Source organism: Leucopleurus acutus, assembly GCF_964270905.1.
Source record: "Leucopleurus acutus genome assembly, chromosome: 13".
Taxonomy (NCBI): Eukaryota; Metazoa; Chordata; class Mammalia; order Artiodactyla; family Delphinidae; genus Leucopleurus; species Leucopleurus acutus.
This window is the reverse complement of record NC_139155.1, coordinates 41,068,134-41,095,989: the sequence shown is the minus strand read 5'-3', so window position 1 is coordinate 41,095,989 and position 27,856 is coordinate 41,068,134. Positions and strand designations below refer to the sequence as shown.

The 27,856-nt window shown below is 40.9% G+C and overlaps 1 protein-coding gene across 9 annotated transcripts in view; it reads left to right on the top strand.

The window, feature by feature from the left end:
• DTNA (dystrobrevin alpha) overlaps nucleotides 1-27,856 on the top strand; it is a gene marked incomplete at both ends in the record, with an annotated part of 127,938 nt that overhangs the window by 15,915 nt on the left and 84,167 nt on the right. For all 9 annotated transcript variants that reach the window (XM_082853650.1, XM_082853649.1, XM_082853648.1 and 6 more), the window contains one exon: nucleotides 18,838-19,051. In XM_082853650.1, the coding sequence (XP_082709776.1) occupies nucleotides 18,838-19,051 (214 nt within the window). The remainder of the gene's footprint in view (nucleotides 1-18,837; nucleotides 19,052-27,856) is intronic.

Below are 27,856 nucleotides of genomic sequence, written 5' to 3'. Positions count from 1 at the left end.
TGGGTTTACAGCTAATCATGACTGTGGAGGTGGGCAGGGCACGGCTGCTCCTCAAGTTACAGCTTATTCTCTAGCCCCAGTAGCTAGAAATGGGGCAGGACAAGAAGGGAGAAAAAACTTAGGTGGGTCAAATATCAAAGATGTGTGTTGACTCCTCACAGGAAGCTAAACCAGTCCCCCAAAATGCAGTGAGAAGAACAGTACAGATGTGGGAAGGAATCTGGGGTTGTACTTGCAGTCCTGGGTGTTGATAAGTCATAAAAGCCCTTTCAGGGACTGGTGTTAAAGGACAAGGAAAATGCTCCCACAGAAGAAAATCTTTCCTTCTCCCCTCAACCCCATCACCCATATTTTAACAAAAGGAAGAATTTCTGTGTTTTCAGCAATGAAAAAGTGATGGGATCCTCCCATTTTCCTTCCTCATTACCACTCCAGTGGCCCTCAACATAGAGGGAGCTCTGTCCCCTTAAAGCTTTGCCACGCAGAGCCTTCCTTAGACTACTTGCAGTAGAGATGGGGAATTTTAAAAAGACATTACAAAATGGTAAGGATGAGCAAATTAATTAATTAAAAGGAAAAGAAATGAAGGAAGGAACTAAAGAAGGGAGGAAGGAAAGAAAGATCAAAGGAAGAAAGGGAAAGGAAAAGGAAAGAAAAAAACCCACATTGATTTGGCAACCGTGCAGCCAACATTACAAAGGGCTCACATTGTTTGCCCTAACTGGGTCCAGCAACCCACAGGCCACTTCCCATTCCTCCTACTCTCTGACAAAGCCCCTTCCTCATTCTTGGGCACCTCGTTTTCCATTACCTGTTCTTCTCTGGCCCTCATCCTTATTCTATATCCAGAATTATGTCACACTTTCATTCACCCTCTTGGAAAACAGTGGAGAAAACAGTGACCTTCTTGGAAAGCAGCATTGATCCAACCTTGTGTAGTTGCCCCTCAGTGCATCAGTTCATTTACCCCTTAATTTAGGAAGCTTATAGTGAGTTCCTACTATAGGTTTGCACTGCACTAGGTACCAAGGATAGAACAGTGGTGAATAAGATGTGATCCCTGCCTTAACCTTGCCCAAAGTCTAATTAGATAGATGGATTTTTAAACAGACGTATAAAACAATGTGGAAGTATAATGCTAGGAATAAGGACATAGAGTGTAGGACCACCAAGAAGGCAGTGCCGTGACCTGGGTGTGAGGGCTGCGGACAGGAGCTTCCTGGAAAAGGCGGAGCCTTAAAGAATTAGTAGGCATTAGGGAAGTGTTATTTGCTTTACAATGTACCTTATAAATATCATACATTTTTAGAAGGAGGAAAGATATTACATTCTATACAAACTAGACAAAAGTAAGGCTCAAGGCAGAAGAACAGCATATGTTGAGTGCTCTGCTAAAATTAAGTTTCATTTTAAAGTTGTTTCTACCTTGATCAGAAGGCTTAAATGCAAGTACTATATGTGTTTGCTGAGTTTTCCTTCCTGACAAAAAATGTAGCAGTTGTGATGTTGAGGTACTTGGAAAACGCTAACACAGTTGAGCCTGGTTTATCTTCATCACAGTTGAAGTCTTCCTTTTAGGAAGACAGCCAGAAGCACTGGTGGTTGTGACATATCAGTCAACATTGAATATACACCCCTGTATTAGAGAAGGATAATTTCTGTCTGCAATAAAACCTAACCCACAATAAATTATGGTACCTAATAATGGAGTTTTACTCTGCAATAAAAGAAGTAAGAAAAAAATACAGAAAGTGTGCTTGTAAGCGCATTGTTTTATTGAAAACTCTTACATTGTATTTACTTCATGGAAATCAATAGAACTTAACTGAGAACAAGTTGTTTATTTTTAGGCCCAGACCTTATTTACAGGTAAAATTAATTTTGTACATTAACAAAAGCAAGCTTTAAAACTACATAATGGAAGAAAAAACATAAAAACTGATACTTGTAAAGTTATCACCTAGAAAAAATAAATATTGCCTGGGTATAGCATGGAATGTATAGATTTTTAGGAGGTTTCTTTTCTGTCTAAATTCAAAGATCAAAAGAGTTAGTTCATTCCCCATATTTTCTTCCCCACAGCGCTTGCCTACTCTGTTTCTAGAATATTGATTCCTATCACTGACATTCGTGTTCATTTCGTTTAATACAATTCCTGACGGATGCTGAGAATAACTCGTTGTCAGTGTTCTAAAAAACTCTAAAGGAGAGGCCAGAAAACCATGGCCCATGAATTGAATGTGGCCCAGCATCTAATTTTGTATAGACTGTGAACTAAGAATAGTTTTCACAGATGAGTATTTGCAACCTATTTGATAATAGGGAACACTAACTTGTGACCCCAAATAAGCAAAATGCTATCTCCCCAAAATAATTCTATTCTTTTCATCGGTAGATGTGCATTTTTAAAACCTTGGGCTCAGTTATTATACTTTTAATTTCATAAGTAAAAATGTTGTGGAAACTTGTTTTCTCTACATAGTATCTACACAGTACTATTATATAATATGGTGATGCCTCTTGGTCCACAAAATTATTTACCAACCTCTGCTAGAAAAGAAAAGTTGTAAGAAGCCCATCTTTAGCAGACTCACTGATACAGAGAACTAGTGGTTACCAGGGGGAGAGGGAAGTGGAGACGGGCAATATGGAGCTGGGAGGTAAGAGGTACAAACTATTATGCATGAAACAAGCTACAGGGACATATTGTACAACATGAGGGATATAACCAATATTTTATAATAACTATAACTGGAATGTAACTTTTAAAAATTGTGAATCACCATATTGTATACCTATAACTTATATAATATTGTCAGCAACTATACTTCAAGGTTTTTTTAAAAGCCCATCTTTTTTTTCCTCAGGCAAAAGATTCTTCATTTCTTCCATTTTTCTCCATAGGCTCTATTTTCCGAATCAGCTTTTCCCTTTACCATTCATCTTTGTACCCTGTCTTGCCTTCCCTCCCCTGTCATGGCTAGCACATTCTCTAACAGAATAAAGGAATGAATGTGTCTAAAAACTAGGGGACAAAATTCGGCTATTCTGTTTTCTAGGAGCAATGGGACAGAAGGGAGAATACAATAATATTCCCAATACTCCTTCCTAATCAGCAGCCTTCTCTTTAGCTTCCAAGTGTCCTGGTGACTTTCCACAAAATAAAAACCCTATATACTGTTTATAAGCATGTATGAAAATGGCAACATCTCAGCCTTTATTCTGAACAAATAACTGTCTTCTACTAGAACATTATTTCCTCGGTCAGCATTGACATGGTGAATGACCCAGATACCCTGTGATGTCAGCAGATCTTTTTTCAGAAATTACTTTGGAGTCAACGAAACGCAGCCGTAAGTTCATGAACAATGAAAGGCAACAAGAGAAATCAATCAGAAATCTCTAATCCCTCCTGTTTAATAGTGGGGAAAAAAAGTAAGGAGGCAAGAGGATCCTCTCCTCCACACCCACAGCAGATGTTGCACCAGTTCTTCTGGTTACAGTCTGATTTTTCTTTCTATCACTCATATCAATTCAAATTGAATTAAAATTTTGTTTAAAAGAAAAAGAGGACAAAAGGTATACGTTTGCATGTGGCTTTCTCAAAATATCTTTCCTCTAGTAAATGAAACATTTTTTTAAAGTATCCTTCATTCAGATACAATTTAAAGTCAGAACACATGCTTTTGTCTGTAACATCTCTAAACTTCTTGCAGGATTTCTTGTGAACCAAAAAAAAAAAAAAAAAAAATGCAGTTATCTATTTACCTAAATGTTTCTCTAACACTGCAAAATTAACCCAAGTGAATGCTCTCTATGTACCTGAATAAATACTCTCCTATGAATGAATGAATATGCCTCACTAGATTCATTCTTCACCAGCCAAGTGACTAGTCTTACACTGCAAAAGTAGCCTGCATTAACAAATGCTAATATCCCACTCACTTTTCTTCAAGCTAATGTACCAGCATATTCCTCATCTCTGCCTCATTTTTAAGTGTGTGGATTTCTGGCTGCCTGTGTCAGTTTTCTATCTTTGCATAACAAATGACCACACACTTAGCAGCTAAAAACAACACACATTTATTATTACCCTGTTTCTGTAGGTAGAAACCCAAGCAGCATGGCTGGAGTCTCAGCTCAGAGTCTCATGGACTGACATCAAAATGATGGCTGGGTCTATGGTTCTTATCTGGGGTTCCAGGTCCTCTTCCAAGTGAACCGGCTGTTGGCAGAATTCATTTCCTTATGGTTGAAGGACTGAGGTCCTCATTTGCTGCTGACAGTCAGCTGGGGACAACTCTCAGTTCCTAGAGGCCACTCACATTCCTTGCCACATGGCTCCCCACAGGCCGTTCAGAGTTCAAATGTCTGCTTCTTCTTCCATGTGTTTCTCTGACTGCCTCCTCTGTGACCAACCAGAAAAATACTCTCTGCTTTTAAAGGACTCATGTGATTAGGTCAGGCCCACCTAGATCCTCTCCCTATCTTAAAGCCAACTGGTTTGGGACCTTAACTACATCTGTAAAATTCCCCACAGCGGTACCTGGATTAGTGTTTGATTGGATAACTGAGACAAGGTATGTGCACTCCGGGTGCCAGGAACCTTGGGGTGGGGCGAGGCGGGGCATCCTAGGATTTTGCCTACCACAATGCCCGAAGTTTAAAGTAAGAACGCAGGCAAGAGAAATAGCTCCCCCGCCCCAAAGAGATGTGTTTAAAAGAGAAAGATAGAAGGACTGTCTCCACTCAAGGAGTCAGAAGGAAGAGCAGGAAGGTTCACAGTCAGGGAAATAAGTGACAGATGTCAAACCCTTGGAGGATAAGTATCTTTGTATTGTTCCAAATGTGTTGGACACGCATTTTCATTCCTTACGTTGAATCATTCTAGACACTTGTTTAGAATAAAGACAAGTGGATCGTGCTAGAATACAATGTTCCCAAAATTCCCTGTGGGGAATTTGGTGGTGGCAGCAGAACATAAACAAACCCATTAAAGATGCCCGTGCACCAGGCGGTGGAAACACTGCTCCCCTCTGGGCACGCTGGACCGACAGCAAAAATGTCTCCCCTTAATCAGGGCAAACATCTGGTAGAGAAAAGCTACGATTTTAAAGCCCTGATGCTTGTGATACGAGTTTAATTAAAGCTACTTCCTCCCTTTAATTGCCTTTATTTTGAAGATCTTAAAGATCAGGGTTTTGTTTTCTTGTTAGAATTTTTTTTTTTTTTTTTTTTTTTTTTGCGGTACGCGGGTCTCTCACTATTGTGGCCTCTCCCGTTGCGGAGCACAGGCTCCAGACGCGCAGGCTCAGTGGCCATGGCTCACGGGCCCAGCCGCTCCGCGGCATGTGGGATTTTCCCGGACCGGGGCACGAGCCCGTGTCCCCTGCATCGGCAGGCGGACTCTCAACCACTGCGCCACCAGGGAAGCCCTAGAATTTTTTTTTATAGAGTGCTTGAAGCTTTGTCTGCTCAAGCTGCTACCACTGCATGTACAGCCTGTGAAGTAAGCCGACACCTGTAGCCTTGTTTCCAGGCGTCTGGATGTAACATGCATCATCTTCCTTCCCTCTGTCTTGCCTCTGCTTTATGCCAGGAAGCTGTGCTAACTAAGCATTTTTACTCTCACAGTTTAGGAAAGAGCATCATCTTAAGTGCTCCAGTCAGTTGGGAAAGAGTGGCGTGTAGAGATGATTGCCTTTCAAGCTTCTCCAGCCCCATCTAAAGAGGGCCAGAGCAAGACGCAATGAATGACCTTCCCTTAGCGTTCTGCTAAGCTCTGTTCCTGGGAGCCTGCAGGATCGGCCCAGAGCCAGTCAGCAGAGCGATGAAAGGATACCCAGGGGACTGCTCTCCCGCAGTCCGGCTCCCAGGAGCCCCGGGCTCTGGTGAACACTGAGAGAAAACAAAAGACAGTAGGGAGGACAGGGATGGAAGAATGGCCTCTCCCACATAACCACACCTGTTATCCTTCTGGAAAGTCATGCCTGATGCCACCCTGATTTACTCCTCAGTGAAGCTTTGTTGGCATTTTGTCCTTGTTATTAACAATCACACATTTATTCGTTCATTCAACAAATATGCCCTGAGATGTGCTAGGTTCCAAGCATTATGCTTAGACCATGGTGGAGGGAAAGTATGGTAATATTCCTTAGTGTACAAATGTAGTATTAGTATAACCACAAGTTTAGAATCTAATGATGTGTCCTATTTATTCAAAGCTTCTGATTTTGTTAATATCAAATAGTAGATACACCCAAAAACTTTGCTGTACTAAACATATGTAGCCTGTCGGTCCCCTGAGAGAACTGTCATTTTCTGAAGAAACAAAATTACTTAAAGTTTGGTGGTTAAAAGAAACCAAGTATATCTATAGCTACTGAAATGGATTCAGTAGCTGTAAGTCTGTAGGTATTTTTATTCCTTCATGGTGTTGGGCTAGGACTTTTGCTTTATCTCCTTTTCTATCAGGAATTGTAAAGTTGTTTGTTGCAGGTGAGGAGAGCATAGATGCCAAGTAGGTTCCCTTGGAAAAACACCAGATAAAATCTTATAACTGAGAACTCCACTTCTAACTTCCCAATATTAGCCGACTGCCGTGGTAAGCAATCAACTGCCCCACGATGTCTGTCAAGACTTGTCATCAAGAGGCAAGCATGTGGACCACTAGGCCTGCTGCAAAGCTAATAATAATGGCACCAGCTCTTAATTAACTTAGTTTCTCAGAAAAATAATGAACTTCAATGTAAGATCAAGTACAAGTCATTTTAACTTTCAAATTCAACACTGATGAATAAGATGGTGATGTTATATCACGGAGGAGACTGAGAAAAATTTGTATGGCCTAATAGAATCAGAATCTACTTCAAACATGGTCATAATCATTTTCTTCTTGTTTATTATTCCGGGAGAGTTCAATCAGTGATGGGTGGGACTTGATTAGAATCAGTGCTTTAGCGTCTGTTTCCCCAGAAAGCAGACTCCACAACAAGACTTGTGTGGAAGTAGCTCATTTGGAGAGTGAACCCAGAGCAGAACAGAGCAGAACAAGAAAGGAAACCGAAAGACAATTCTGGCGCTTCTAAGGAAGCTTGTGAAATGCACCCCAGAACTGTCCATCCAGAGCTGACAAGGAGGAGACACTAGTCCAGCTGCTCAGTCCTGCACTGGCCAAGGGCAGCCTACAGGACTTAACGCCCCCGAGCTTCTGGGTTGCACACGTGAGCCTGGCAGGCAGCGTCCGGTATTTGTGCTGAGACGTCCTCGGAGGTTCGTGGCAGGAGCCTGAGGCCAAGTGATGTCTGGTTGCAGCTACACTGAGCCGGTCAAAGTCTAAGTTGTGATGGTCACTCCCACAGAGGCTGGAGGAAAAAAGTGCCCTTTTCCATCTGTCCTAACATTTCTTAGGACAGATGGAAAAGGGCAGAAACTGGAGACTTGCTGTAAAAATCTAATTCAAAGTCAATAAAAGCCCAAAATAGGGCAGTAGAATGTAGGATAGAGTTAGGGCACATTGAAGAAACCTATGCAGAGTTATCCAGTGAAATCTAAAATGACTACCCAGAGGGGAGATAAGATACTAGATTTTCTTGCTTCTAAGGCTATTAAATATATTCTGAACAAAGTTGAACACTGACGGTGAGAAAGTGATCATTGTTCAGATATTTCTTTTCATTTACCTTCTCTTATTATTTTTACAATCCTTGGTACAATATTTGAAAACTAATAGGCTTAATAAATGCTTATTCAATTGAACATGGTTAAATTTAATTTACAGTATGACATCTATTGAGCCAACAATTATCATACCTCATTTTGAATAATCACGCAAGTCTGCAAACACAGTTTAAGGAAAACTGAATACATTTTCCTGATAGGCAGTGGATGTACTGCCAGGGCCTTTGAGGACCAGCACGATACTCAGTTTGATTTTACACCAAAAATACGTTGTAGACCTTTTCCTGAAGTCTATTATATCATCCACCTTAACCAGGAAATTAAAGTGAAAATAAAATGTTATGTTTGTAAGAAATGATGCTTCTCCCCAAAGATCCTTAACAAAGAGAACTATCTTGATGATAAAGGCATATGTTGAGAGCAAGGAAGATGTTGAGTTTGGAACAGAAAATAATTTGGTGAGCTACTCAGATGTTGTTTAGATTCATATTTTAGAAAGGTATATAGCTCATGGCTCACTAATGGAGATCAAGTCTGAAAACTGTCATTTGCTGACATTTTCTTTCTGAACTCAGTGTTTGGTTAATGTGAGTGATGACTAATATCTTCAGTGTAAATCACATCAAAATGCATTTGTTAACCCTGGTGAAGCATAGCACTTAACTGAGTTCCTAACAGCTTTTTTAAACACAGCTTTGTCATGATCAAAGACCTGAATAAGGACATAAAGTAGATACTTGAAAAATCCTAACTGGCTAATTTGCACGTGGCTTTCTCCACCACAATGTTCTTGGGATTCTCATGATATTTTTAAAATAAATTTGTCTGACTCAAATGAGCATCAATTTCCTCTTCTTCCTGTCTCTCATCTAACTCCATCCTTTAAGTCAAGGGTCCCCAACCCCCGGGGCCTGTTAGGAACCAGGCCACACAGCAGGAGGTGAACAGCGGCAAGCAGGGGAAGCTTCATCTGCCTCTCCCCATCGCTCCCTACCGCTCTCATTACCGCCTGAGCCATCCCTCCCCACCCCCCATCCGTGGAAGAATTGTCTTCCACAAAACCAGTCCCTGGTGCCAAAAAGGTTGGGAACTCCTACTTTAAGCCGTGCTCCATAGCCGTGGTTCTCAGATTTCCTTCTTTTTCAAAATCACCTAAGGAGTTACTGAAACCTAGGGATGCCCTGGCTGAACTCCAGACACATGGAATCAGAGGCCACGATCTGAGATCCACTCACTGCTCTAAAGATCACCTCTGATTTTCACTCCTGGACTGCTTGGCCATAGCTGGGGATCTGAATTAGCTGACGTGGTAGTTGGAAAATGAAATTAAGCATTAAACTTTGCAGGATGCAAATTCTCAATCTCTCTGTTGACTTACTGAAAAATTAGAGAAGTCTTATATAATGGGCAAGAGGAAAGGTTTCAAAGGTATAGACCCTGTTTTCCAGTAAACCCAGCACAAACTCCACTGGCCCAGTCAGGTCAATACAAGATCCGATTACACCATGATCACTCACTCCTCTCTGCCATTGGTCCCTCGACCCTCTTCCTGCTGGAGTATCCTCCCGACCTCATCTCCATGTGTTCATATCCTGATTCAGGAACCATCTTGAGCTCTACCTCTCCTCCTCTAAAACCTTTCCAAAGTCTCCAGCCCACAATAGCATCCTTGTATGTTGAGCTCCAGTAGTTTGTTTGTTTTTTTAACCTGCTCTATGAATATGGACTTTTTATAACATAGTGTCTCGAACAGGGCTTCAGTTAGGCCTTCTGAATGTGTCTCTCCCGTGGGAATCATAAGCTCTTTTAGGGCCAGACTCTCCTATTGTGTTAAATCACCTACCACATCAAACATGTAACGCATTGTAGAATCTTTAAAATTTCCAGTTGGATCTAACTTCTTTCAAAAATATTATGGAATCTCATTTCTTGCTTCCTTTCCCAACTCTGTATAAGCATATGGCAGTCTTTCTCCATTTGTTTATGCCCGTACGTGCAGTAGATGTATGGTAAATAGTGATACGCTGAAATTTTTTCTCATGAGCTGATGCTCTCTGAATTTCAAGAAAAGTATTTGATCTGAAAGTGAACTAAACTAGTCATCACTGTTACAATCTCTCATGGGTTTTTATAACATCACATCTGTTAAGAGGAAAGCAAACCTGAAATTATAGAAAAAAAGCTTGTATTAAGGGACAAATATTTTTATAACTGACAGAGTGGAGCGAAGAATTGAAAGAATTTGGAGGGGATTTTTATAATTCTATCTGAATACGACAGTAAATTTTCTCTCAAAAATAAGAGTAATGCCTAAAATGTATATAGTGCTTTACATTTTTACTAAACTTTTTCCATTTTTGTTATTCCCAGGACACCTATAAAATAAGAAATGTGGATATTATTATTCCTGTTGTACGAATGAAGAAAGACTTGAGTCCAAATCTACTATCTTTAAGTCTATTTATTTTCTATATAAGAAAAAATAGATTGTTGTTGCATGCTCAAGACACTTGTTTGCTAAATATCTCTATTCGTCACCACTTACAAGTTCTGTATGATCAGGTACCTGCCTATCTTGTTGATGCTAATTCTAGAACCCAGAACAGTGCTGCCACATAATAAGGGCTGAATAAGTACTTAAGGTATGAATGAAGTTTTAGTCTCTGGAATGGAAGGCTAAGAAAGAAGGCTTGTTAGTGGCTTGGGGTAATGAGTTTGAAGAGGACTCTGAAGTCGTTCCTGGCACTCACAAGGGGATACGTTCCTCTCCCCACCTCCTCACACCCCACTCTGTGGCGGCCTGACCCACACGTGAAGCTCCTTAAAAGCATTTTTACTTAAAGTCTACTTGGCATTTAGAATACTGAATGAAATTTGCTATTTGAGAGCTGTCATAGGAAGAAGACAGTGCTTTAATGTGTGCTCATCTTTTAGTGCTAAGAGCATCAGAATTTACTGGACAACTAAAAGAATGAATCTTCATAATTAACTTTTCTACAAGCCTACAAACATATTTTCAGGATCTGCTATGTGAATGAACACAATTTGGCACTCCAAACCCACAGCATAAACTACTCAGAAATACTACCTGAACTTGGTTCTCATACTTTGAAGAGTGTGGTTACAAGGGAAAATTCCCGCTGGGAATTTTCCTGAAGGTCAGGAAACTTTGGTCCAGGGAGGGGAGAGTTGGATGAGTTTTCAGAAGCAACCTATCTCTTTTGCGGTGGGATTTGATGAGTAAATCAACAGCAGAACTCACCCTGCTCTTACCTGCATGTCTCAGAGGTGGAAAAACAAGTCATAACAAAGCCTCAGGTAACGGTCACCATCACTTTAAGTATCGGTGGCAAGGGTGGGTGAGGGTTGAGAGGGCATGTGTATGGGCGTGCACACGCATATACACACACACACACCGTCTACACACTAGAGGGTATGCATATTCCCAATGGCATATTGACAGATTATGTTCAATTCCCAGCCTAACTAAGAGTTGTGAGTTTAAGTTTTATTCAGGGTCTTACAGAGGACTGTACTCCGGGAGACAGGTCTGAGGAGCTGCTCCAAAGAGGTAGCAGGGTTATATGGGGTAGCGGGGATAAATTCATATATATATGAATTTTTTGGCTGGGAAGTACATGATGTCAAACATACATCTTGGTAAAAGATTACTGCTAGGCGCAAAGAACAGGTATCTCAAGTTAATGATTTTAGTGTTTCTCTGTGTATAGGAAGATGCAAGAATCTGGGGTCATTGAAATTCTTCCTGAGATATGCATCTTAACTATCTAGGTGCCCATTTATACAAAGCACAGAATGCCTCATCCTGTTTTTTCATCCCTCAGGGCGCACTGTCTGTGGCTGGTCGCAGTGGGTTGCGACTTAACCCTTGTAAACCTGGATGATGAGTAATAAACATTCTTTGTTCTTTTTTTTCCCAAATGTGTATAGACATAATTACATAAATCATTCTTAAACTGCATAAATTGATAGTGACCAGCTTCTTGTGATGTGCCTCACAACCTATTAGAACATAGGAGGCTGTCTTGATGCGGAAGGACTGAGAACTTCTGCCTTAGAGCAGTGCTTCTCATACTTTAATGTGAATACAGGCTCCCTGGGGATGTTGTTAAAATGCAGATTCTGATTCTCTAGGTCTGGGGTGGGGACCTGAGAGTCTGCATCTCTAACAAGCCTAGTGTCTTAGGATTCCAAGTATGGTCCTAGACCAGCAGCTGCAGCATCACCAGGGAGCTATTTTATAGCCTTGTAGGTGAGTCCAGTGTGCAGCCATGGTTGAGAACCACCACTCCAAAGTGAATGAGATGAAGTCATAGATGATGGTTATTGACTCTCCCCAGCTGCAAGCCCTCTGAGAGCCTTCGAAAGGTTGATAAGTCGGTGATTGTCAAGAGTCACGAGGAGAGCTTTGTCAAAGCCCTTTCCCATCCTGCTAAATTTTGGAATCAGTAAGTGGTAGAATCTGGAATTGGGAATTTTGAGGAGCCCTATTTCATGAAGTGTCTTTTGATTTTCCTATCCTATCTGTACCCTCTCTTCCAGATTTTACCCTACTTATATGATTCTCCTACTTCTCATAAAGTTTATGACCTCGGTCATTTCTATCTGGTATAAATGAGTTTGGCATTTTTGCACTTATCTCAGGGATACTTGGATTTAAGTCATCTGTATCTATGATATAAAGAGTCCATCTCTTGTTAATAGAGTGTAAGAGATCAGCAAACAGATAAGAAACATCGCTTGAGATCAACAAATTCTTCTCTACCCACATACAAACATTTCCTCCCACCCCCCCCATCCTGCCTCTGACCCAGCCATTTTCTTCCTGATATTGCCTGAATTTAAGGCAAACTATTGAAGCTTTGTCTATTTCCATTTATTTATAAAGACAGACCATGACGTGTTAATAATAAATGTCTGAAATTAACATATTATTTTTAAGATTCTGTGAAGTACTAAATATTGCTTTTAAGAATACATTTTGTCGGGCTTCCCTGGTGGCGCAGTGGTTGAGAGTCCGCCGGGAACACGGGTTCGTGCCCTGGTCCGCGAAGATCCCACATGCTGCAGAGCGGCTGGGCCCGTGAGCCATGGCCGCTCAGCCTGCGTGTCCGGAGCCTGTGCTCCGCAACGGGAGAGGCCACAACAGTGAGAGGCCTGCGTACCGCAAAAAAAAAAAAAAAAAAAAAAGAATACATTTTGTCGGGACTGCCCTGGTGATCCAGTGGTTAAGACTTTGCCTTCCAATGCAGGGGGTGCAGGTTCAATCTCCGGTTGGGGAGCTAGGATCCCACATGCCTCGGGGCCAAAAAAACAAAACAAACAGCAGAAGCAATATTGTAACAAATTCAATAAAGACTTAAAAATGGTCCACATCAAAAAAAAAAAATCTTTAAAAACAAAAAGAATAGATTTTGTCTATTCTTGATATGGTTAATGTTATCTGAATAATTTCATTATGCAAACTGATGTCTTATGTAATATATTAGTATAAAACGTATGCAGTTTTATAGATGAGGAAACCCCACTTCTTATCACCTGTGCGTGATAGTAGATGCTCTGTGATGGACATTTAAAGCTTGATGGCTATTTAGTAAAGTGTGCACAGTGCCATCTAGTGTTATACAGTCATCATTGCATGACCTAAATAAATTCCTCGTTTTCTAAAATGACTTGATAGCTCAACAATAAGTAACATACAAAAGTAACATACAAAAGTAATGACTAAAATGACTTGATAGCTCAACAATAAGTAACATACAAAAGTCAGACCTTTAAAACAGACCTCTTAATAACTTCCTAATGACTCTCAACTTAGTTCATTTCTTAATGTTCCTATTTAATTAAGCAAAAGGCTTGTGATACTTACCTTTTTCAATAATAATAGGTATTGAATGCTTGTTATGCACTAAACACTGCGTGAAGTGCTTTACATGGATTATCTCATTTGCTTACCACAATAACCCTGTAATGGAAAAGCTGTTATTGTCCACATTTTACAAATGAGGAAACTGAAACTTAAGGACATTAAGTGGCTTACTCAAGGTCATAATGGATAGCCAGTAGGGAAACCAGGTGGAAACCCAATCAACCACCCAGGAACGTGTACAACTTGTATCACTCTGTGCTGTGATCTGAACCTCTCAAAGTAGTTACCAGTGAAATAAAGCTTCCAAGAAATCTTTATGAAAGCAGACCTTCCTTACCAGGTCTCTGTTAACAAATACAGTGAAATCAATTCAAACTCCACTAACGCAGAATATTTGACAACCAAACTGAATAGGTATCTGCTTTTGTGGCTGGGATGGTGTTTGTGCTTCTCTATATCACCTACATAATATATGCTCAAAATTGTATGTTAATTAGTTTATTTAATTTGGAGGACTGGGCTAAAGCTTAAGTTTGGATTCATAATAAATCTTGTAAATTAACAATAGCATAGCATGGCTGCAGATCAGAGAGGGTTTAATTATTTTAACACAAAATATTATGTGCCAAGCCCTGTGGTCAGCCCTTGTGTATACCTTTTCTCTTTTATCTTCACTACAACTCCCTCTGGGTGGCATTAGCTTTCTCATTTCTAAAAAGGGAATAATAAACTGTATGGAGGTGAGATAACTTGCCCACAGCTTTACAGTTATTAGTGGAGCCAGGAGTGAAACCTCAGTCTTTGTGATGGCAAAATCTGTACCGTTTCCACTCTGCCACTCCTAGAAAATAATGTGCATAATTACAGTTGTCTGCGTACTGCCACCCCCTATGTAAAAATGCCACAGTCTCTTACTTGGACTAGAGCCATAGTCTCCAGCGATTTCTGCATGTGTGCCTGTCCACCTCTGTTCCTTTCTTCCCTCACTGTCAGAAATGATATTTTTAAGCTGCATGACTGACCATGTCACTCTGCTGTTCAAAACCCGTGTCTTAGCATAAAGACCAAAATCCTTATAGCGGTTACAGTGCTCCTCCACCTTGTCTTGTTCTTCAGGCCCCTTCATGACCATGTCGTAATCCCATTTTGTACCTGGCACCCTGTCTGTCACAGTAAATCATGATTTCTGATTATCTGTTTGTGCAATAGTGAGGCATGCCTGTATCCCCACCAGACTGTTAGTCCATGAGGCAGGGACCACACCTGTATGGTTTGCCATCGAGTCCCCAGGACCCACCACAGTGCCCAGCACATAATTATGAAAACTAGTTTTTTTTAAGTCACTTATTACTATCTATTCTCACAGCCAGAATTAGTATTTTATTTTTCCTTATATTGAGACCTTAGGTGTGTAAAGACACAAATACAGAACAGATTTATTTTTAATAACTTTCATATGATTTTCAGATGTTTTACTTGTCTATAATCATAGGCCATTATTATTTCCTGTGGTATATGCCTTATTCCAAGCATTTTACCGGCATCATCCCATTTAACCTTCATAGTCATCATCAGAGGGTAAGGGCTGTTATCAGTCCCGCTTTTCTAAGATGAAGATCCAGAGAAGTCAAGTAATTTGACTGTTGATGTATCTAAGATTCAATCCAAGGCTTGTGTGATTGTTCATGACTACGCCTTGCTGTGTCATTAGCAATTGAATGCATCCTTAGAAGACCCTGTTTCACTGTTGTCATTTCCTTGTCATGCACTCACTTAGCCAACAAATATTCATTAAGCTCCTATGATGTGTGAGGCCCTGTGACAGTGCTAGGGGTATGAACAATTATCATGACAGGCAGTCTCTTTCTGTGGCATGTGCGATGCAGAGGCGGAAACAGATGACCAGCTGGCGGAAACAGATGACCAGCTGGTCTGTACAGAGAGTCCACAAATAGTGTGATGAGGAATAATAGGATTCTAAGGTGACACATAGGAGGGATACAAAACCTAGAGGCAGGGGATCCAGAAGACATCCTTGAAGCAATGGTATTGACACTAAGTTACGGTGGATGAGACATAGATACAAAGTAAATGAGGCCAGATCAAAAAGAACTTTGCAAGACATGTTGAAGAGTTTGGATTTCAAATTAATGAGAAGCTATTAAAGGACTTTCAGCAGCATACAAGTGACATGTCAGATTTGCAGTTCAGAAATATCACTCTGACTGCAGTGTGTAGGAAGAATTGGAATGGAGAAAGAATAAAGGCGAAAGAACTGATTTAGTCATCCAATAAGAGATCGTGAAGACAGCAATGGAGGATGGAATTGGGTGATGCAAATAAGGGTCCATGGAAATGGAGGCGTTAAAGTGACATTTAAGAGATATATTCATAGGACTTGGTCACTGAGAGCATGTGGGATGTGAGGACCCAGGGATGAAATGCAGATTCTGGCTGGACCAGGGGGAGGGACGGGGGCTAGTGCCATTCACTAGAGAAGGGAACCCCAGAGAAAGTGGGTTTGGAAGAGAAGAGGTGAGTATAGACTGGACACGCAGAGGCTAAATTGCCTGAGGAACCTCCCTATGGGTCTGTTGGCCACTCCCGTGGACCTGTGTTATTCTGCTTGTGGGAATCCTGAGGGCTTCCCTGTGCTCTACAACGTCTCCTCAGGAGAGACCTAGCCGTCCAGACTATCTCCCTCCACCAGCAGCCATTTCCTGCCTTGTAGCCATCTCCCTCCTGTGCTCAAGTTCACAGTCCATATTCCTCTTCTCCAATGCCTGTTTCATGTGATAGCCAGGATTCAGATCAGAATAGTTCAGTACCCCACTTCCTGTGGTTACCTGGGCACAGATACCAACCAGGACGATGGGGGAGATCTCATCATCACTGCTCTCTTTGTATCCTGTACCCAGACATCCCCAAGGACTAGATCCAGAGGATTTGTTGATCAAACATATAGGGAATAATTATAGGAATACCAGCTCTTTCCCTCAAGAAAATTTAATTAATAAATAAATTCAACTTGTAATGCTATCTCCCTTGGAGTACCTCACCTGCTAAATTGAAAAATTGGATAAATAACATCAAGAAATACAAAGAACATCCTTGTTACGTGATATACAGAGAAGGTTGCAAAATTGGAATCACATCTGAATTCATCCAAATCTAATAAATATTTAAGTAATTCAGTTGGAAAGTGATTTGTATTCCTCGGCTCCAAACCAGAGATATGCCAAAAAGTTTTCTTTTGACATGACTCACATTACTCACTTGTTCATGTATAATGTGTTGTACCCATGTACCAGGCACTGCCGCTTTTGATTTCATGCATTTTTCCATTTAATGAACACCATTCCCACTTTATAGATGAGGAAAGGGAGGCTGTAAGTCAAGGCTAAAGGGGTATGCACTTGTAGTAGAAGAGCTAGATGTGGACCTAGGTCTTTGGACTCCAAGTCCGGTGTTAATTACAACTTCAAGTCCAGGGTCTCAATAGATGTTAGTTTTGTTTTTCAAATATAGGATCAGAAGTGAGCAAAGAGATAGGAGACTAAAACTTGAAAGTTGTTGGTGGAAAAGCATATGTGGTGTGTGTAGGTCTCAGGAATTAAAACATAAGTATATACTTCATTGAGAAAATCAACATATTTATTTTCAAGCACCAAAGTGTAATGAAAAGTGAACCTTAAACTTGGTGAGGATGTGGAGAATCTGGAACTCTCACACTCCTGATGGGAGTGTAAAACACTACCACTACTTTGAAAAATACTTTGGAAGTTTCGTAATTAAACATACACCTACCATACAACCTAGCCACTTTGTTTCTAAGTATTTACCAAAAGAAATGGAAGTATATGTCTATACAAAGATTTGTACATGATCGTTCATAGCAGCTTTATTCATAATAACCAATCACTGGAGCAACACAGATGTCCGTCAACAGGTGAGTTGATAACCCAATGGTGGCATATCCATTTAACAGAATACCATTCAGCAGTAAAAAAAAAAAAAAAGGACCAGACTACTGTCATGCAACAACATAGATGATTCTCAAAATAGTTACACTACGTAAAAGAATACAGACCAAAAAAAGAGTACATATGGTATGATTCCAGCGATATAGAATTCTAGAAAATCGTGATGGAAAGCAGATCTGTGGTTGCCTGGAATGGGGAGCAGGATGGATCAGAAGGTGCACGAGGAGACCTTTGGGGTTGATACACGCGTCCATCGTCTTGATTGTGGTGGTGTTATCTGGGAATGTCATAACAAGACCTCGGGGTGAACAGGAAAGAAATAGAAATGGATTTCTTGACTATCCTAGTGAAAGTAACCATGACTTAAGTTACACGAGCTTACTAACAATGGAACCAAGAAACTGTTCTTGATCAGGTGAGTTAAGTGATCTGTGCCTTAGTTGTACTGCTGCATTGTAGAGATAACTTTTCCTTTTCCCCCGCCTGCCTTCCTGCTTACTTTAACTTTCCCTTTTTTCTTATTTCAAACCTCATACTACTAAAAATACGTAAATAAATGAAAATATTTTAAATGCTCAAACGCAGTTTTGATAGCCTTTCAAACACTAGAATTTAAGTGTTGGTTTTCTCTTTTCTTTGTAAGGGGTCAGTGTGTACAAGTTGGAAAATGCTTTAAAGCCACATAGACTTGTTAATTTTAATCACAAGTACTATATACTTCAGAGTTGCTAAGAAACTAGATCTTAAAAGTTCTCGCCACAAAAAAGAACTGATAATTATGGAACATGATGTGTTAGCTAACGCTATGGTGGTAATCATACCGCAATATAGAAATGTATCAAATCAATATAGAAATGTATCAAATCAACACCTGAAACTTACACAGTGTTATATACCAATTATATCTCCATATTTTAAAAAGCCAACTAGACCTGGATACAAACGCCAGGTGACTTCCCTTGGACCTTTGCATTTGTCGGTTAACTTCTTTGATTCTCACATTCCTCACATGTAAGTATTTCAAGGGTCTATTATGAAGAATAGAAATAACTCTCTACTGTGATTTTCAGAAAATCATTTGTTTGCTGTTTACACCTTGTACATCAGCTCTTTGAGATCCTGCGCTATGTGCCTTTACTGATGTCAACTCCTATAGTAGTGGAACACATACCAAAGCGTATGAGGCATCTTGACAAAAGAGGACAGATGGTACATGTATAACAATGAATTTACCTTTCCATGCACTCTGGTCTGATGTGTCCACTCTGCTTTCATTGTATGTAGTGCACCTGGTGGACATTTGGAACGTCATAGAAGCTTTGAGGGAAAATGGTCTGAACAACGTGGACCCAAACATAGAACTCAACGTGGCCCGATTGGAGGCTGTGCTCTCCACCATTTTTTACCAGCTCAACAAAAGGATGCCAACGACTCACCAAATTCAGGTGGAGCAGTCCATCAGCCTCCTGCTAAACTTCCTGCTGGCCGCCTTTGATCCGTAAGCTCCCTCTGAATATCTGTGACTCACTACATGTTCGGTCTCCCCTTCCTCTTGCGCTTCTTGGTCTTTATTCCAAAGAATTTTCTAGAGTAACCAACTGCTTCTTTTTTTCTTGGTCAGATACTTATCTCAATAAAGTTTCTATGTGTTTGATATAAATTTTAAATGCTTTGGAAATGACTTAGAGAGTAAAATAGCTCCATAGGAAGTGGAGGACAATTGTATTTTATGTGCTGACCTTTATTTAACTCATCCCATGCTTCCTAGAAGCTATGGACGCTTGGAAGTGTTGCGTGATAGGCCTGTGGAGCGATTTAATGAACCATGATGTGGGAGGATGTTTTTAACGCTCTCCTTTGCAGATTATCTAAGACAGTGCTTCTGAGGTGTCATAACAAGACCCCAGAGCAAACAGATGTTGAAAAGTGTTCCTTTCTTGACCAGCCTAGTAAAAGTGGCCGTGGCTTGCATTAAATGGACTGGTCGATAATGTACCATGTAAAACAACGTGATGCCATCCACACACCATGACTGAAACTCAACCTCATTATCTTATAACTTCCCCTCGCAGACCTAGGGAATTTCAGAACTGTCTGAGATCTTAAAGACCATTCTTCCAAACCTCTCATTTTACAGATGAAGGACCCGAAGTACAGAGAGATTGTCACTTGTCCATTGACAATCGGCAGGTCCAGTGGCTCTCAGCATGATAGTGGCAGAGTGGGGATTTAGAGATGCAGCTTCGATTTTTTTTCTGAGGCACATGTGGCAGCGCTGTGAAATGTAAAACCTCCCCTGAATCACATTATCAGCTGAAAATTACAAAGGGGGGTTTGCTGATGGCCCCTAGGCTAGATACAGGATCAGCACCTCCAATTTCACCCCTGGTTTTGAATATTAAGAAGGAAAATTGCTAGGTTGATCTTTCAGCAATCCCATTTTAAGAATCTCAGAAGATTTTGCTTAGTCTCGTTGTCTAGCCAATGCTTGGGAATATTTAAACCCAGCACTGGAGATGTTCCAGCCAGGCTAATGTTATTATGCCACTCACAAAAGTCACCAGCTGTCACGTTGCGACCTAGCGTGGTGACAGAATTGTGCCTGCTCAGTTTGACCAATATACATTATTGTCTCCATGTTAATATTTTGAGAAATTCTGAAGTTGAAATAAACAAGTAGTCCAGCCTGATAGATTCCATGCTTAGTCTGTGCAGCCTTCAGAAGTGATGTACTGCTTTGGGCTAATCACTGTGGTAGCCAAGCGACAGGGCTGGAAGAGGAAGATGTGGTTCCACATGACAGGTGGCAGAGTGGAACCAAGCCATGGAATTTCTATAACAGCATTTCTGTCGTGTCCCCTTAACAAGATCATGGCAGCTTTCAGACCTGTTACTGAAGTCTTCAGGAGCTTTATTTGTTATAACAATGGAAAATGTAAATAGAGAGAATTTCCTGCTACATCTTGGGGTATTTCTAGAGGATTCAAAGCTTTGATAAGGAATCAAAGCTAAAAAATAATTTGGGGACTTCCCTGGTGGCGCAGTGGTTGAGAGTCCGCCTGCCGATGCAGGGGACATGGGTTCGTGCCCCAGTCCGGGAAGATCCCACATGCCGCGGAGCGGCTGGGCCCGTGAGCCATAGCCGCTGGGCCTGCGCGTCCGGAGCCTGTGCTCCGCAACGGGAGAGGCCACAGCAGTGAGAGGCCCGCCTACCACAAAAAAATATAATAATAATTATAATTTGGACCAACTCTGTAAATACAGAAATGGGGCCAAATTAACAATAAGGTTGGGGTATTTTGTGAAACAGATGGGGCTTAACCTCATAGATTTTTCACTTTTGTTTGGGAATATTGGGAAGAGCATTTCAAAAACAGAGCTGTAAATGTTCTCTAAATAGCTATGATAATGTAGCTGAATCATTGCAAGATTGTTGGATGCTAAGCTTAAGGATTATACCAAGGTAAAGAGTAGTTCACTTTTCTCCACACCTCTCCAGCATTTATTGTTTCTAGATTTTTTGATGATGGCCATTCTGACCGGTGTGAGATGATATCTCATTGTAGTTTTGATTTGCATTTCTCTAATGATTAGTGATGTTGAGCATTCTTTCATGTGTTTCTTGGCAATCTGTATATCTTCTTTGGAGAAATGTCTGTTTAGGTCTTCTGCCCATTTTTGGATTGGGTTGTTTGTTTTTTTGTTATTGAGCTGCATGAGCTGCTTGTAAATCTTGGAGATTAATCCTTTGTCAGTTCCTTCATTTGCAAATATTTTCTCCCATTCTGAGGGTTGTCTTTTGGTCTTGTTTATGGTTTCCTTTGCTGTGCAAAAGCTTGCCCTGTTGGTGGGAATGTAAATTGATACAGCCACTATGGAAAACAGTATGGAGATTCCTTAAAAAACTAAAAATAGAACTACCATATGACCCAGCAATCCCACTAGTGGGCATATACCCTGAGAAAACCATAATTCAAAAAAAGTCATGGGGGCTTCCCTGGTGGTGCAGTGGTTGAGAGTCCGCCTGCCGATGCAGGGGACACAGGTTCGTGCCCCGGTCCGGGAGGATCCCACATGCCGCAGGGCGGCTGGACCCATGGGCCATGGTCGCTGAGCCTGCGCGTCTGAAGGCTGCGCGTTCAGAGCCTGTGTTCCGCAACGGAGAGGCCACAGCAGTGAGAGGCCCGCGTACCACAAAAAACAAAACAAAAAAAAAAAGAGTCATGTACCAAAATGTTCATTGCAGCTCTATTTACAATAACCAGGACATGGAAGCAACCTAAGTGTCCATCATCGGATGAATGGATAAAGAAGATGTAGCACATATATACGATGGAATGTTACTCAGCCATAAAAAGAAACGAAATAGAGATATTTGTAGTGAGGTGTATGGACCTAGAGTCTGTCATACAGAGTGAAGTAAGTCAGAAAGAGAAAAACAAATACTCTATGCTAACACATATATATGGAATATAAGAAAAAAAATGTCATGAAGAACCTAGGGGTAAGACGGGAATAAAGACACAGACCTACTAGAGAATGGACTTGAGGATATGGGGAGGGGGAGGGGTAAGCTGTGACAAAGTGAGAGAGTGGCATGGACATATATACACTACCAAACGTAAAATAGATAGCTAGTGGGAAGCAGCCACATAGCACAGGGAGATCAGCTCGGTGGTTTCTGACCACCTAGAGGGGTGGGATAGGGAGGGTGGGAGGGAGGGAGACGCAAGAGGGAAGAGATATGGGGATATATGTATATATATAACTGATTCACTTTGTTATAAAGCAGAAACTAACACACCATTGTAAAGCAATTATACTCCAATAAAGATGTTAAAAAAAAAAGTAGTTCACAAAAATGTTCAGAAGAAATGTTTGATTCCTAATCTTCTTACAGATAGGAAGGCCCCTGATGTATTCTTTCAGTAATCTCATTGTAGTAGATTTAGAAACACATCCACCCAAAGAAATCTCATTGTAGAGATTCACAGACACATCCACATAGAGACCCCAGTCTGCAGATGCTTCTGCCTGCTCTCCTTCGGCAGAGCAAATGAATACAGGCAGTTCTACTGAAAAACAAATTTTCTGTCTGATGGATTTTGAAATTTTAGGCAATGTGAGAGGTGAGCCGTCAGGAAGTCCCAGTACCTGGAAATACAATTTAGAAGTGAATATAAGAATAGAAACAAGAATAAAATGACTGTTCAATTCTATCTCTTATAATAGTAAACTTCTAATTATCCAATTGAGATCCAGTATGGAAATCTGATGTCACTTCCTACTACCTATCCCATCGTACCCAAATATTTACTTTTTATGGAAGTATAATTGATTTACAATGTTGTGTTAATTTCTGCTGTATAGCAAAGTGATTCAGTTATACATATATATACATTCCTTTTTCATATTCTTTTCCATTATGGTTTATCACAGGATGCTGAACATAGTTCCCTGTGCTTTACGGTAGGACTTTGTTGTTTATCCATTCTATAAATAATAGCTTACATCTGCTAATCCCAACCTCCCACTCCATCCCCCTCCCAACCCCCTCCCCCTTGGCAACCACAAGTCTGTTCTCTATGTCCATGGGTCTGTTTCTGTTTGTAGATAGGTTCATTTGTGTCATATTTTAGATTCCACATATAAATGATATCATGTGGTATTTGTCTTTCTCCTTCTGACTTACTTCACTTAGTATGATAATCTCTACTTGTATCCATGTTGCTGCAAATGGCATTAATTTGCAGAACCCAAGTATTTAGGGGAGCCTTCTGTATTTTGGTAGACATGAATGAGCCTGATACTGGTAGATCAATGATGTGCTGTTGCTATTACAAAATCACTGAAACATTTAGGAGATTTTCCCCTCATTTGCTGTATTTTAAATGGACATACTAAAAGAAAAGGAGAGGAAAAATCCAAAATAAAAGAGTTAGAGATGCCTTAACAACCTGGACTCTATAAAGAGGGAATGTAAAAAAAGAAAATTTAAAGGAAAGACAGTAATTTAAACCCATGCAGAATAAGAATTTGTATTCAAAGAACTACGTTCATTAGTTTGCTTGTGCCTTAAAGTTCACCAGCCCCAGCCCGTTGAACTCTGCCAAGAAATAGTGACCTGAAATGAGGATCAAGGTCCACGTGACTTGGATGCATCCCCGAGAACCAGACTCACTTTCCCACAACCATAGTTCCCCAAGAGTAGCACCCTTCTGTTCCTCTCCCCGCCAGAATCCCTGGATCTCAGTTCTCACACGGGCATGCTTGCCGCAGGCTCTGGTCAGTTTCCCGGTTGTGAGGTTTCTCTGCTCTTCGGCCAAGTCAGCCTCAAGATACAGTACATCACTACATACATAGGATGATTCATAGACTGTCAAGAGCTAGCATTTGCCTCCAATGGCCTATGCCATGCTTGCCGTCCTGTCACTGAATAGGCATTCCCTTCAGTCTAGAAGGTTTCTGTCTTGATCACTTTCCTTCTAAAAATGGACACTTGGGGGCTTCCCTGTGGTGGCGAATCTGCCTGCTAATGCAGGGGACACGGGTTCGAGCCCTGGTCTGGGAAGATCCCACATGCCGCCGAGCAACTAGGCCCATGAGCCACAACTACTGAGCCTGCGCATCTGGAGCCTGTGCTCTCCAACAAGAGAGGCTGCGATAGTCAGTTGCCCGTGCACCGCGATGAAGAGTGGCCCCCGCTTGCCACAACTGGAGAAAGCCCTCGCACAGAAACGAAGACCCAACACAGCAAAAATAAATTAATTAATTAATAAACTCCTACCCCCAACATCTTCTTAAAAAAAAAAAAAAGGATACTTGGGAGGGATATCACCTAGTGGGCTATTAACCAGCCAACTTCTAAGCAGACCCTTTCTACAGCCAGGTGCTTTCTTCTCTAAGTGTCTCTAGGGAAATGGAGGGGTGTGCCTGGGAAGCATGGGAAAGGAGGTCTCAGAAGAAGGGAGCAGGGCTGACAGGGAAGAAGAATACAAGGAAATGACCAGAGCCTTAAGTCAGTCTCCTCCTCTTCTCTCTTTCCTTCCGTGTCCCCCAGGAACTGGCCTGCCTTGCCTCCTTCCCTGTTTGGTGGCAGGAGCCTTCCCCTGAGGCTCTCTCTTTCAGAACCCACTAACTCGGCAGCCCTTTTCCTCTCACTTCTTGTCCATATCCCAGTGGGGGTGAAAATCTCTTTGAAGTGTTCTAAGGACTTTTACTGTTATTACTTTGTAGGGAATTGAAAGTAACAACAACAAAAAAATGGCAGAAAGGTACAAGATGAAAATAATTCTTTTAAAAAAAAACAAACATATATACCTTTATTGAGGTATAATGGTTACCTAGAAAATAATTCTTCAAAGTTGATCACGTATGGCCTTTTGGAGAGGTGGGGTCATAGACGCTGATACACCGTGAAGCCCTTCAGCTCTCATGGCCAAGCTGCTCACCCTCTTCCAGGTCCCACTGTTCCTTGAACATGACTCTGATAGTCTCTTGAGATGCCTGTCTCTCTGCTTATCTGACTGACCCCCACAAGCTACTTTCAAGTGGGACCGTGTCTTTTTCTTTATATGTACAGCACCTGAGCCAATATCCAGCTCATAATGAATCAGTGAGTGAATGAATAAATGAATGAAAATCAAAGGTGGACTTAGCTCTTATCACACTAATTTCTTTTTATTCTTTTTCTGAGATTAAGCCCTCCTTAATCTCCAATCTTTTACTAAATCTAGCGGGTCTAAGTTTGCTCTGTCATCTAGATTCATACCCTCTGTTTTCACTTCTCCTCCACAGAGAAGATCACTAGATGTCCATGGTTACTAATGTGGGCGGATCCCATTTTCACAACAGACTTTAACGTGCTTCTCTTTACCCTCTTCCTGCTTCCCCGGGAAACACTAACATCAACTTTCGTCAGTTGACTTAATCTCATTTCAATTCAGGAGCCTCCCTTCTTGGCACAGTTCCTCATAAAGTAGATTAGATGACAGGGGCCTCACTTTTAGCGAATATTATTTCCACATATATTTGAAAACTTGAAGTAGGACAATGATATATATTAAACAGTGGTTTTTCTATTTTTGGAGGTCAATTCCTTTTTTCTTATTTTTTTAATGTAGAGTCAGATTTTTTTTTAAACATCTTTACTGGAGTATAATTGCTTTACAATGGTGAGTTAGTTTCTGCTTTATAACAAAGTGAATCAGCTATACATATACATATATCCCCATATCTCCTCCTTCTTGCGTCTCCCTCCCACCCTCCCTATCCCACCCCTCTAGATGATCACAAAGCACCGAGCTGATCTCCCTGTGCTACGCGGCTGCTTCCCACTAGCTATCTATTTTACATTTGGAAGTGTATATATATCCATGCCACTCTCTCACTTCGTCCCAGCTTACCCTTCCCCCTCCCCGTGTCCTCAAGTCCATCCTCTATGTCAGTTCTTAATGCAAATTCTCTAATGATGTTAATAATATTATAATTATGCTAAGATGTACTCAGCATTTACCGTGTGCCAATAATCTTACTGGTTTGGCGTTACATTATTATAATTTTTCAGGTTGAGTAAGTGATGAAGCTGAGACACAAAAAGGTTAGATAATTTGCAGGTCATACAGCTTCCTACTAGGTGAGGCAAGTGGGGGGAAATCCTTTTGTTTCAGGCATCAGTTTAACTTCAGCTCTATTCACGCTTTCTGTTTCATCTTTTTATATGAGAATTAATGTGCTTTTTTTCCCCCAGACTTACCCTGCTTATTACAGGATATTATTATTATGCTCACATTCCTAACCTTTCCAGTTTGTGATCTTTAGGCATATTTGACCGAGTGTATGTGAAAGAGCTATTTGGACTTAACACGTTTTACACTGTAGATTTACAGTCAGTTTTATGACAGCCATCCAGAGCTCCAAATCCATCGTATAATAGTCTTTCATAGAGAATACAAAATTCTGGAATTTTCCTCTTTGTTTGACATCTTGAACCTTGCTGAGCCATTTGAATATCCTATCCCACTGCTGAGCCCCCGACATGATGAAAGGTACCACAGCACTATTTCAGATGCATGGATATGAAATAATCCTGGAACTCTGCCAAAATCCTTCTGCCTTTTGAGTTGTAAAAATGATTCTGATGTTCAATGGAATATGCACTGCAAAATACACCAACAAAACGTGTTGTTTACATGTGAGGCTCTATGGATGGGTGAGAATGAAGGAAAAAGAGAAGAGTCACACGAAACCAAATGTTCTTCTCTTGGCGTTTTATTATGTAGGTGCCTCCCTCTTTAAAATGTACTTGGCTTGGTGATTTTTTTCTTAGCACATCTTAAATCCAAGATGTCCACATTCTCTACTCACTAAAATTTTGTGCTAGTGGGAAGTACCTTGTTCCAAGATCCCTACATGTTGCTAAAATGGAAGCTCTTTCCAAAGAATTTTCCTAATTGTAGATAAATTGAACATCCGTAATGTCACTCGTCTTCCTGTCAGATGTACTTTGGATGAGTGGCAGGTGGGATTTCATGGGAGAGAGGGAGACATGTCAACAGATTTGGCCCCTTCCATTCTCCATTCTAGACAAACTCCTGGCAAACTCACCTGGCCCGGTGCTATGAGGAATTATTTTCCTGGATGTTTTGCTAACATTATGGGGAGCCCAAAGCGATACCAGGGCCAAATAAGGGATTTATTTCTATGTGTTCACATGTTAACTTTAGTCTCCCCAAAACAAGAGTAATTATGTCTGTGATCCTTTCTAAATTCAACGTCTCACATGACTGCACCACCTAATATGAAGGGTCATTAAGTTAACCTTTGTAGTTTTCTCAAAACTTAGTATTGCTCAGTATAAAACTTAAGTGGTAAATCAGAACATATCAACGTGTGCATTCATTAATTTAACTAACAAGTATTAAGAACTCGCTATGTTCTAGGTGCTACGATAGACTGGGGATGATAGTTGAGTAAGACGTGGACTCTGCCCTTAAAGTGTGTTGTATTAAAATTAACTAGTTTTGACTCCTTCTCCCAAGTAGATGATGGGCAAATTTGGAGGGTAGGAGCCACGTCTTATTCATCTTTATATGCCCCACTTCTGAGGCATTGCTAATAAATATTTATTGAGTTAATAAATATGTGTTCCATATGAACAAAATAATTCCCAGAGGAGAAACGTTTTATGACAGAGGCATGTTGTGGAAGACAGAGGAGGAAGCAGTTCTCCCAGTGAATTAAGCCACCAAAGTGTGTGAGAAACCCAAGGGTGAGTGCTGGGCCTTTGCTTATCATAAATGCT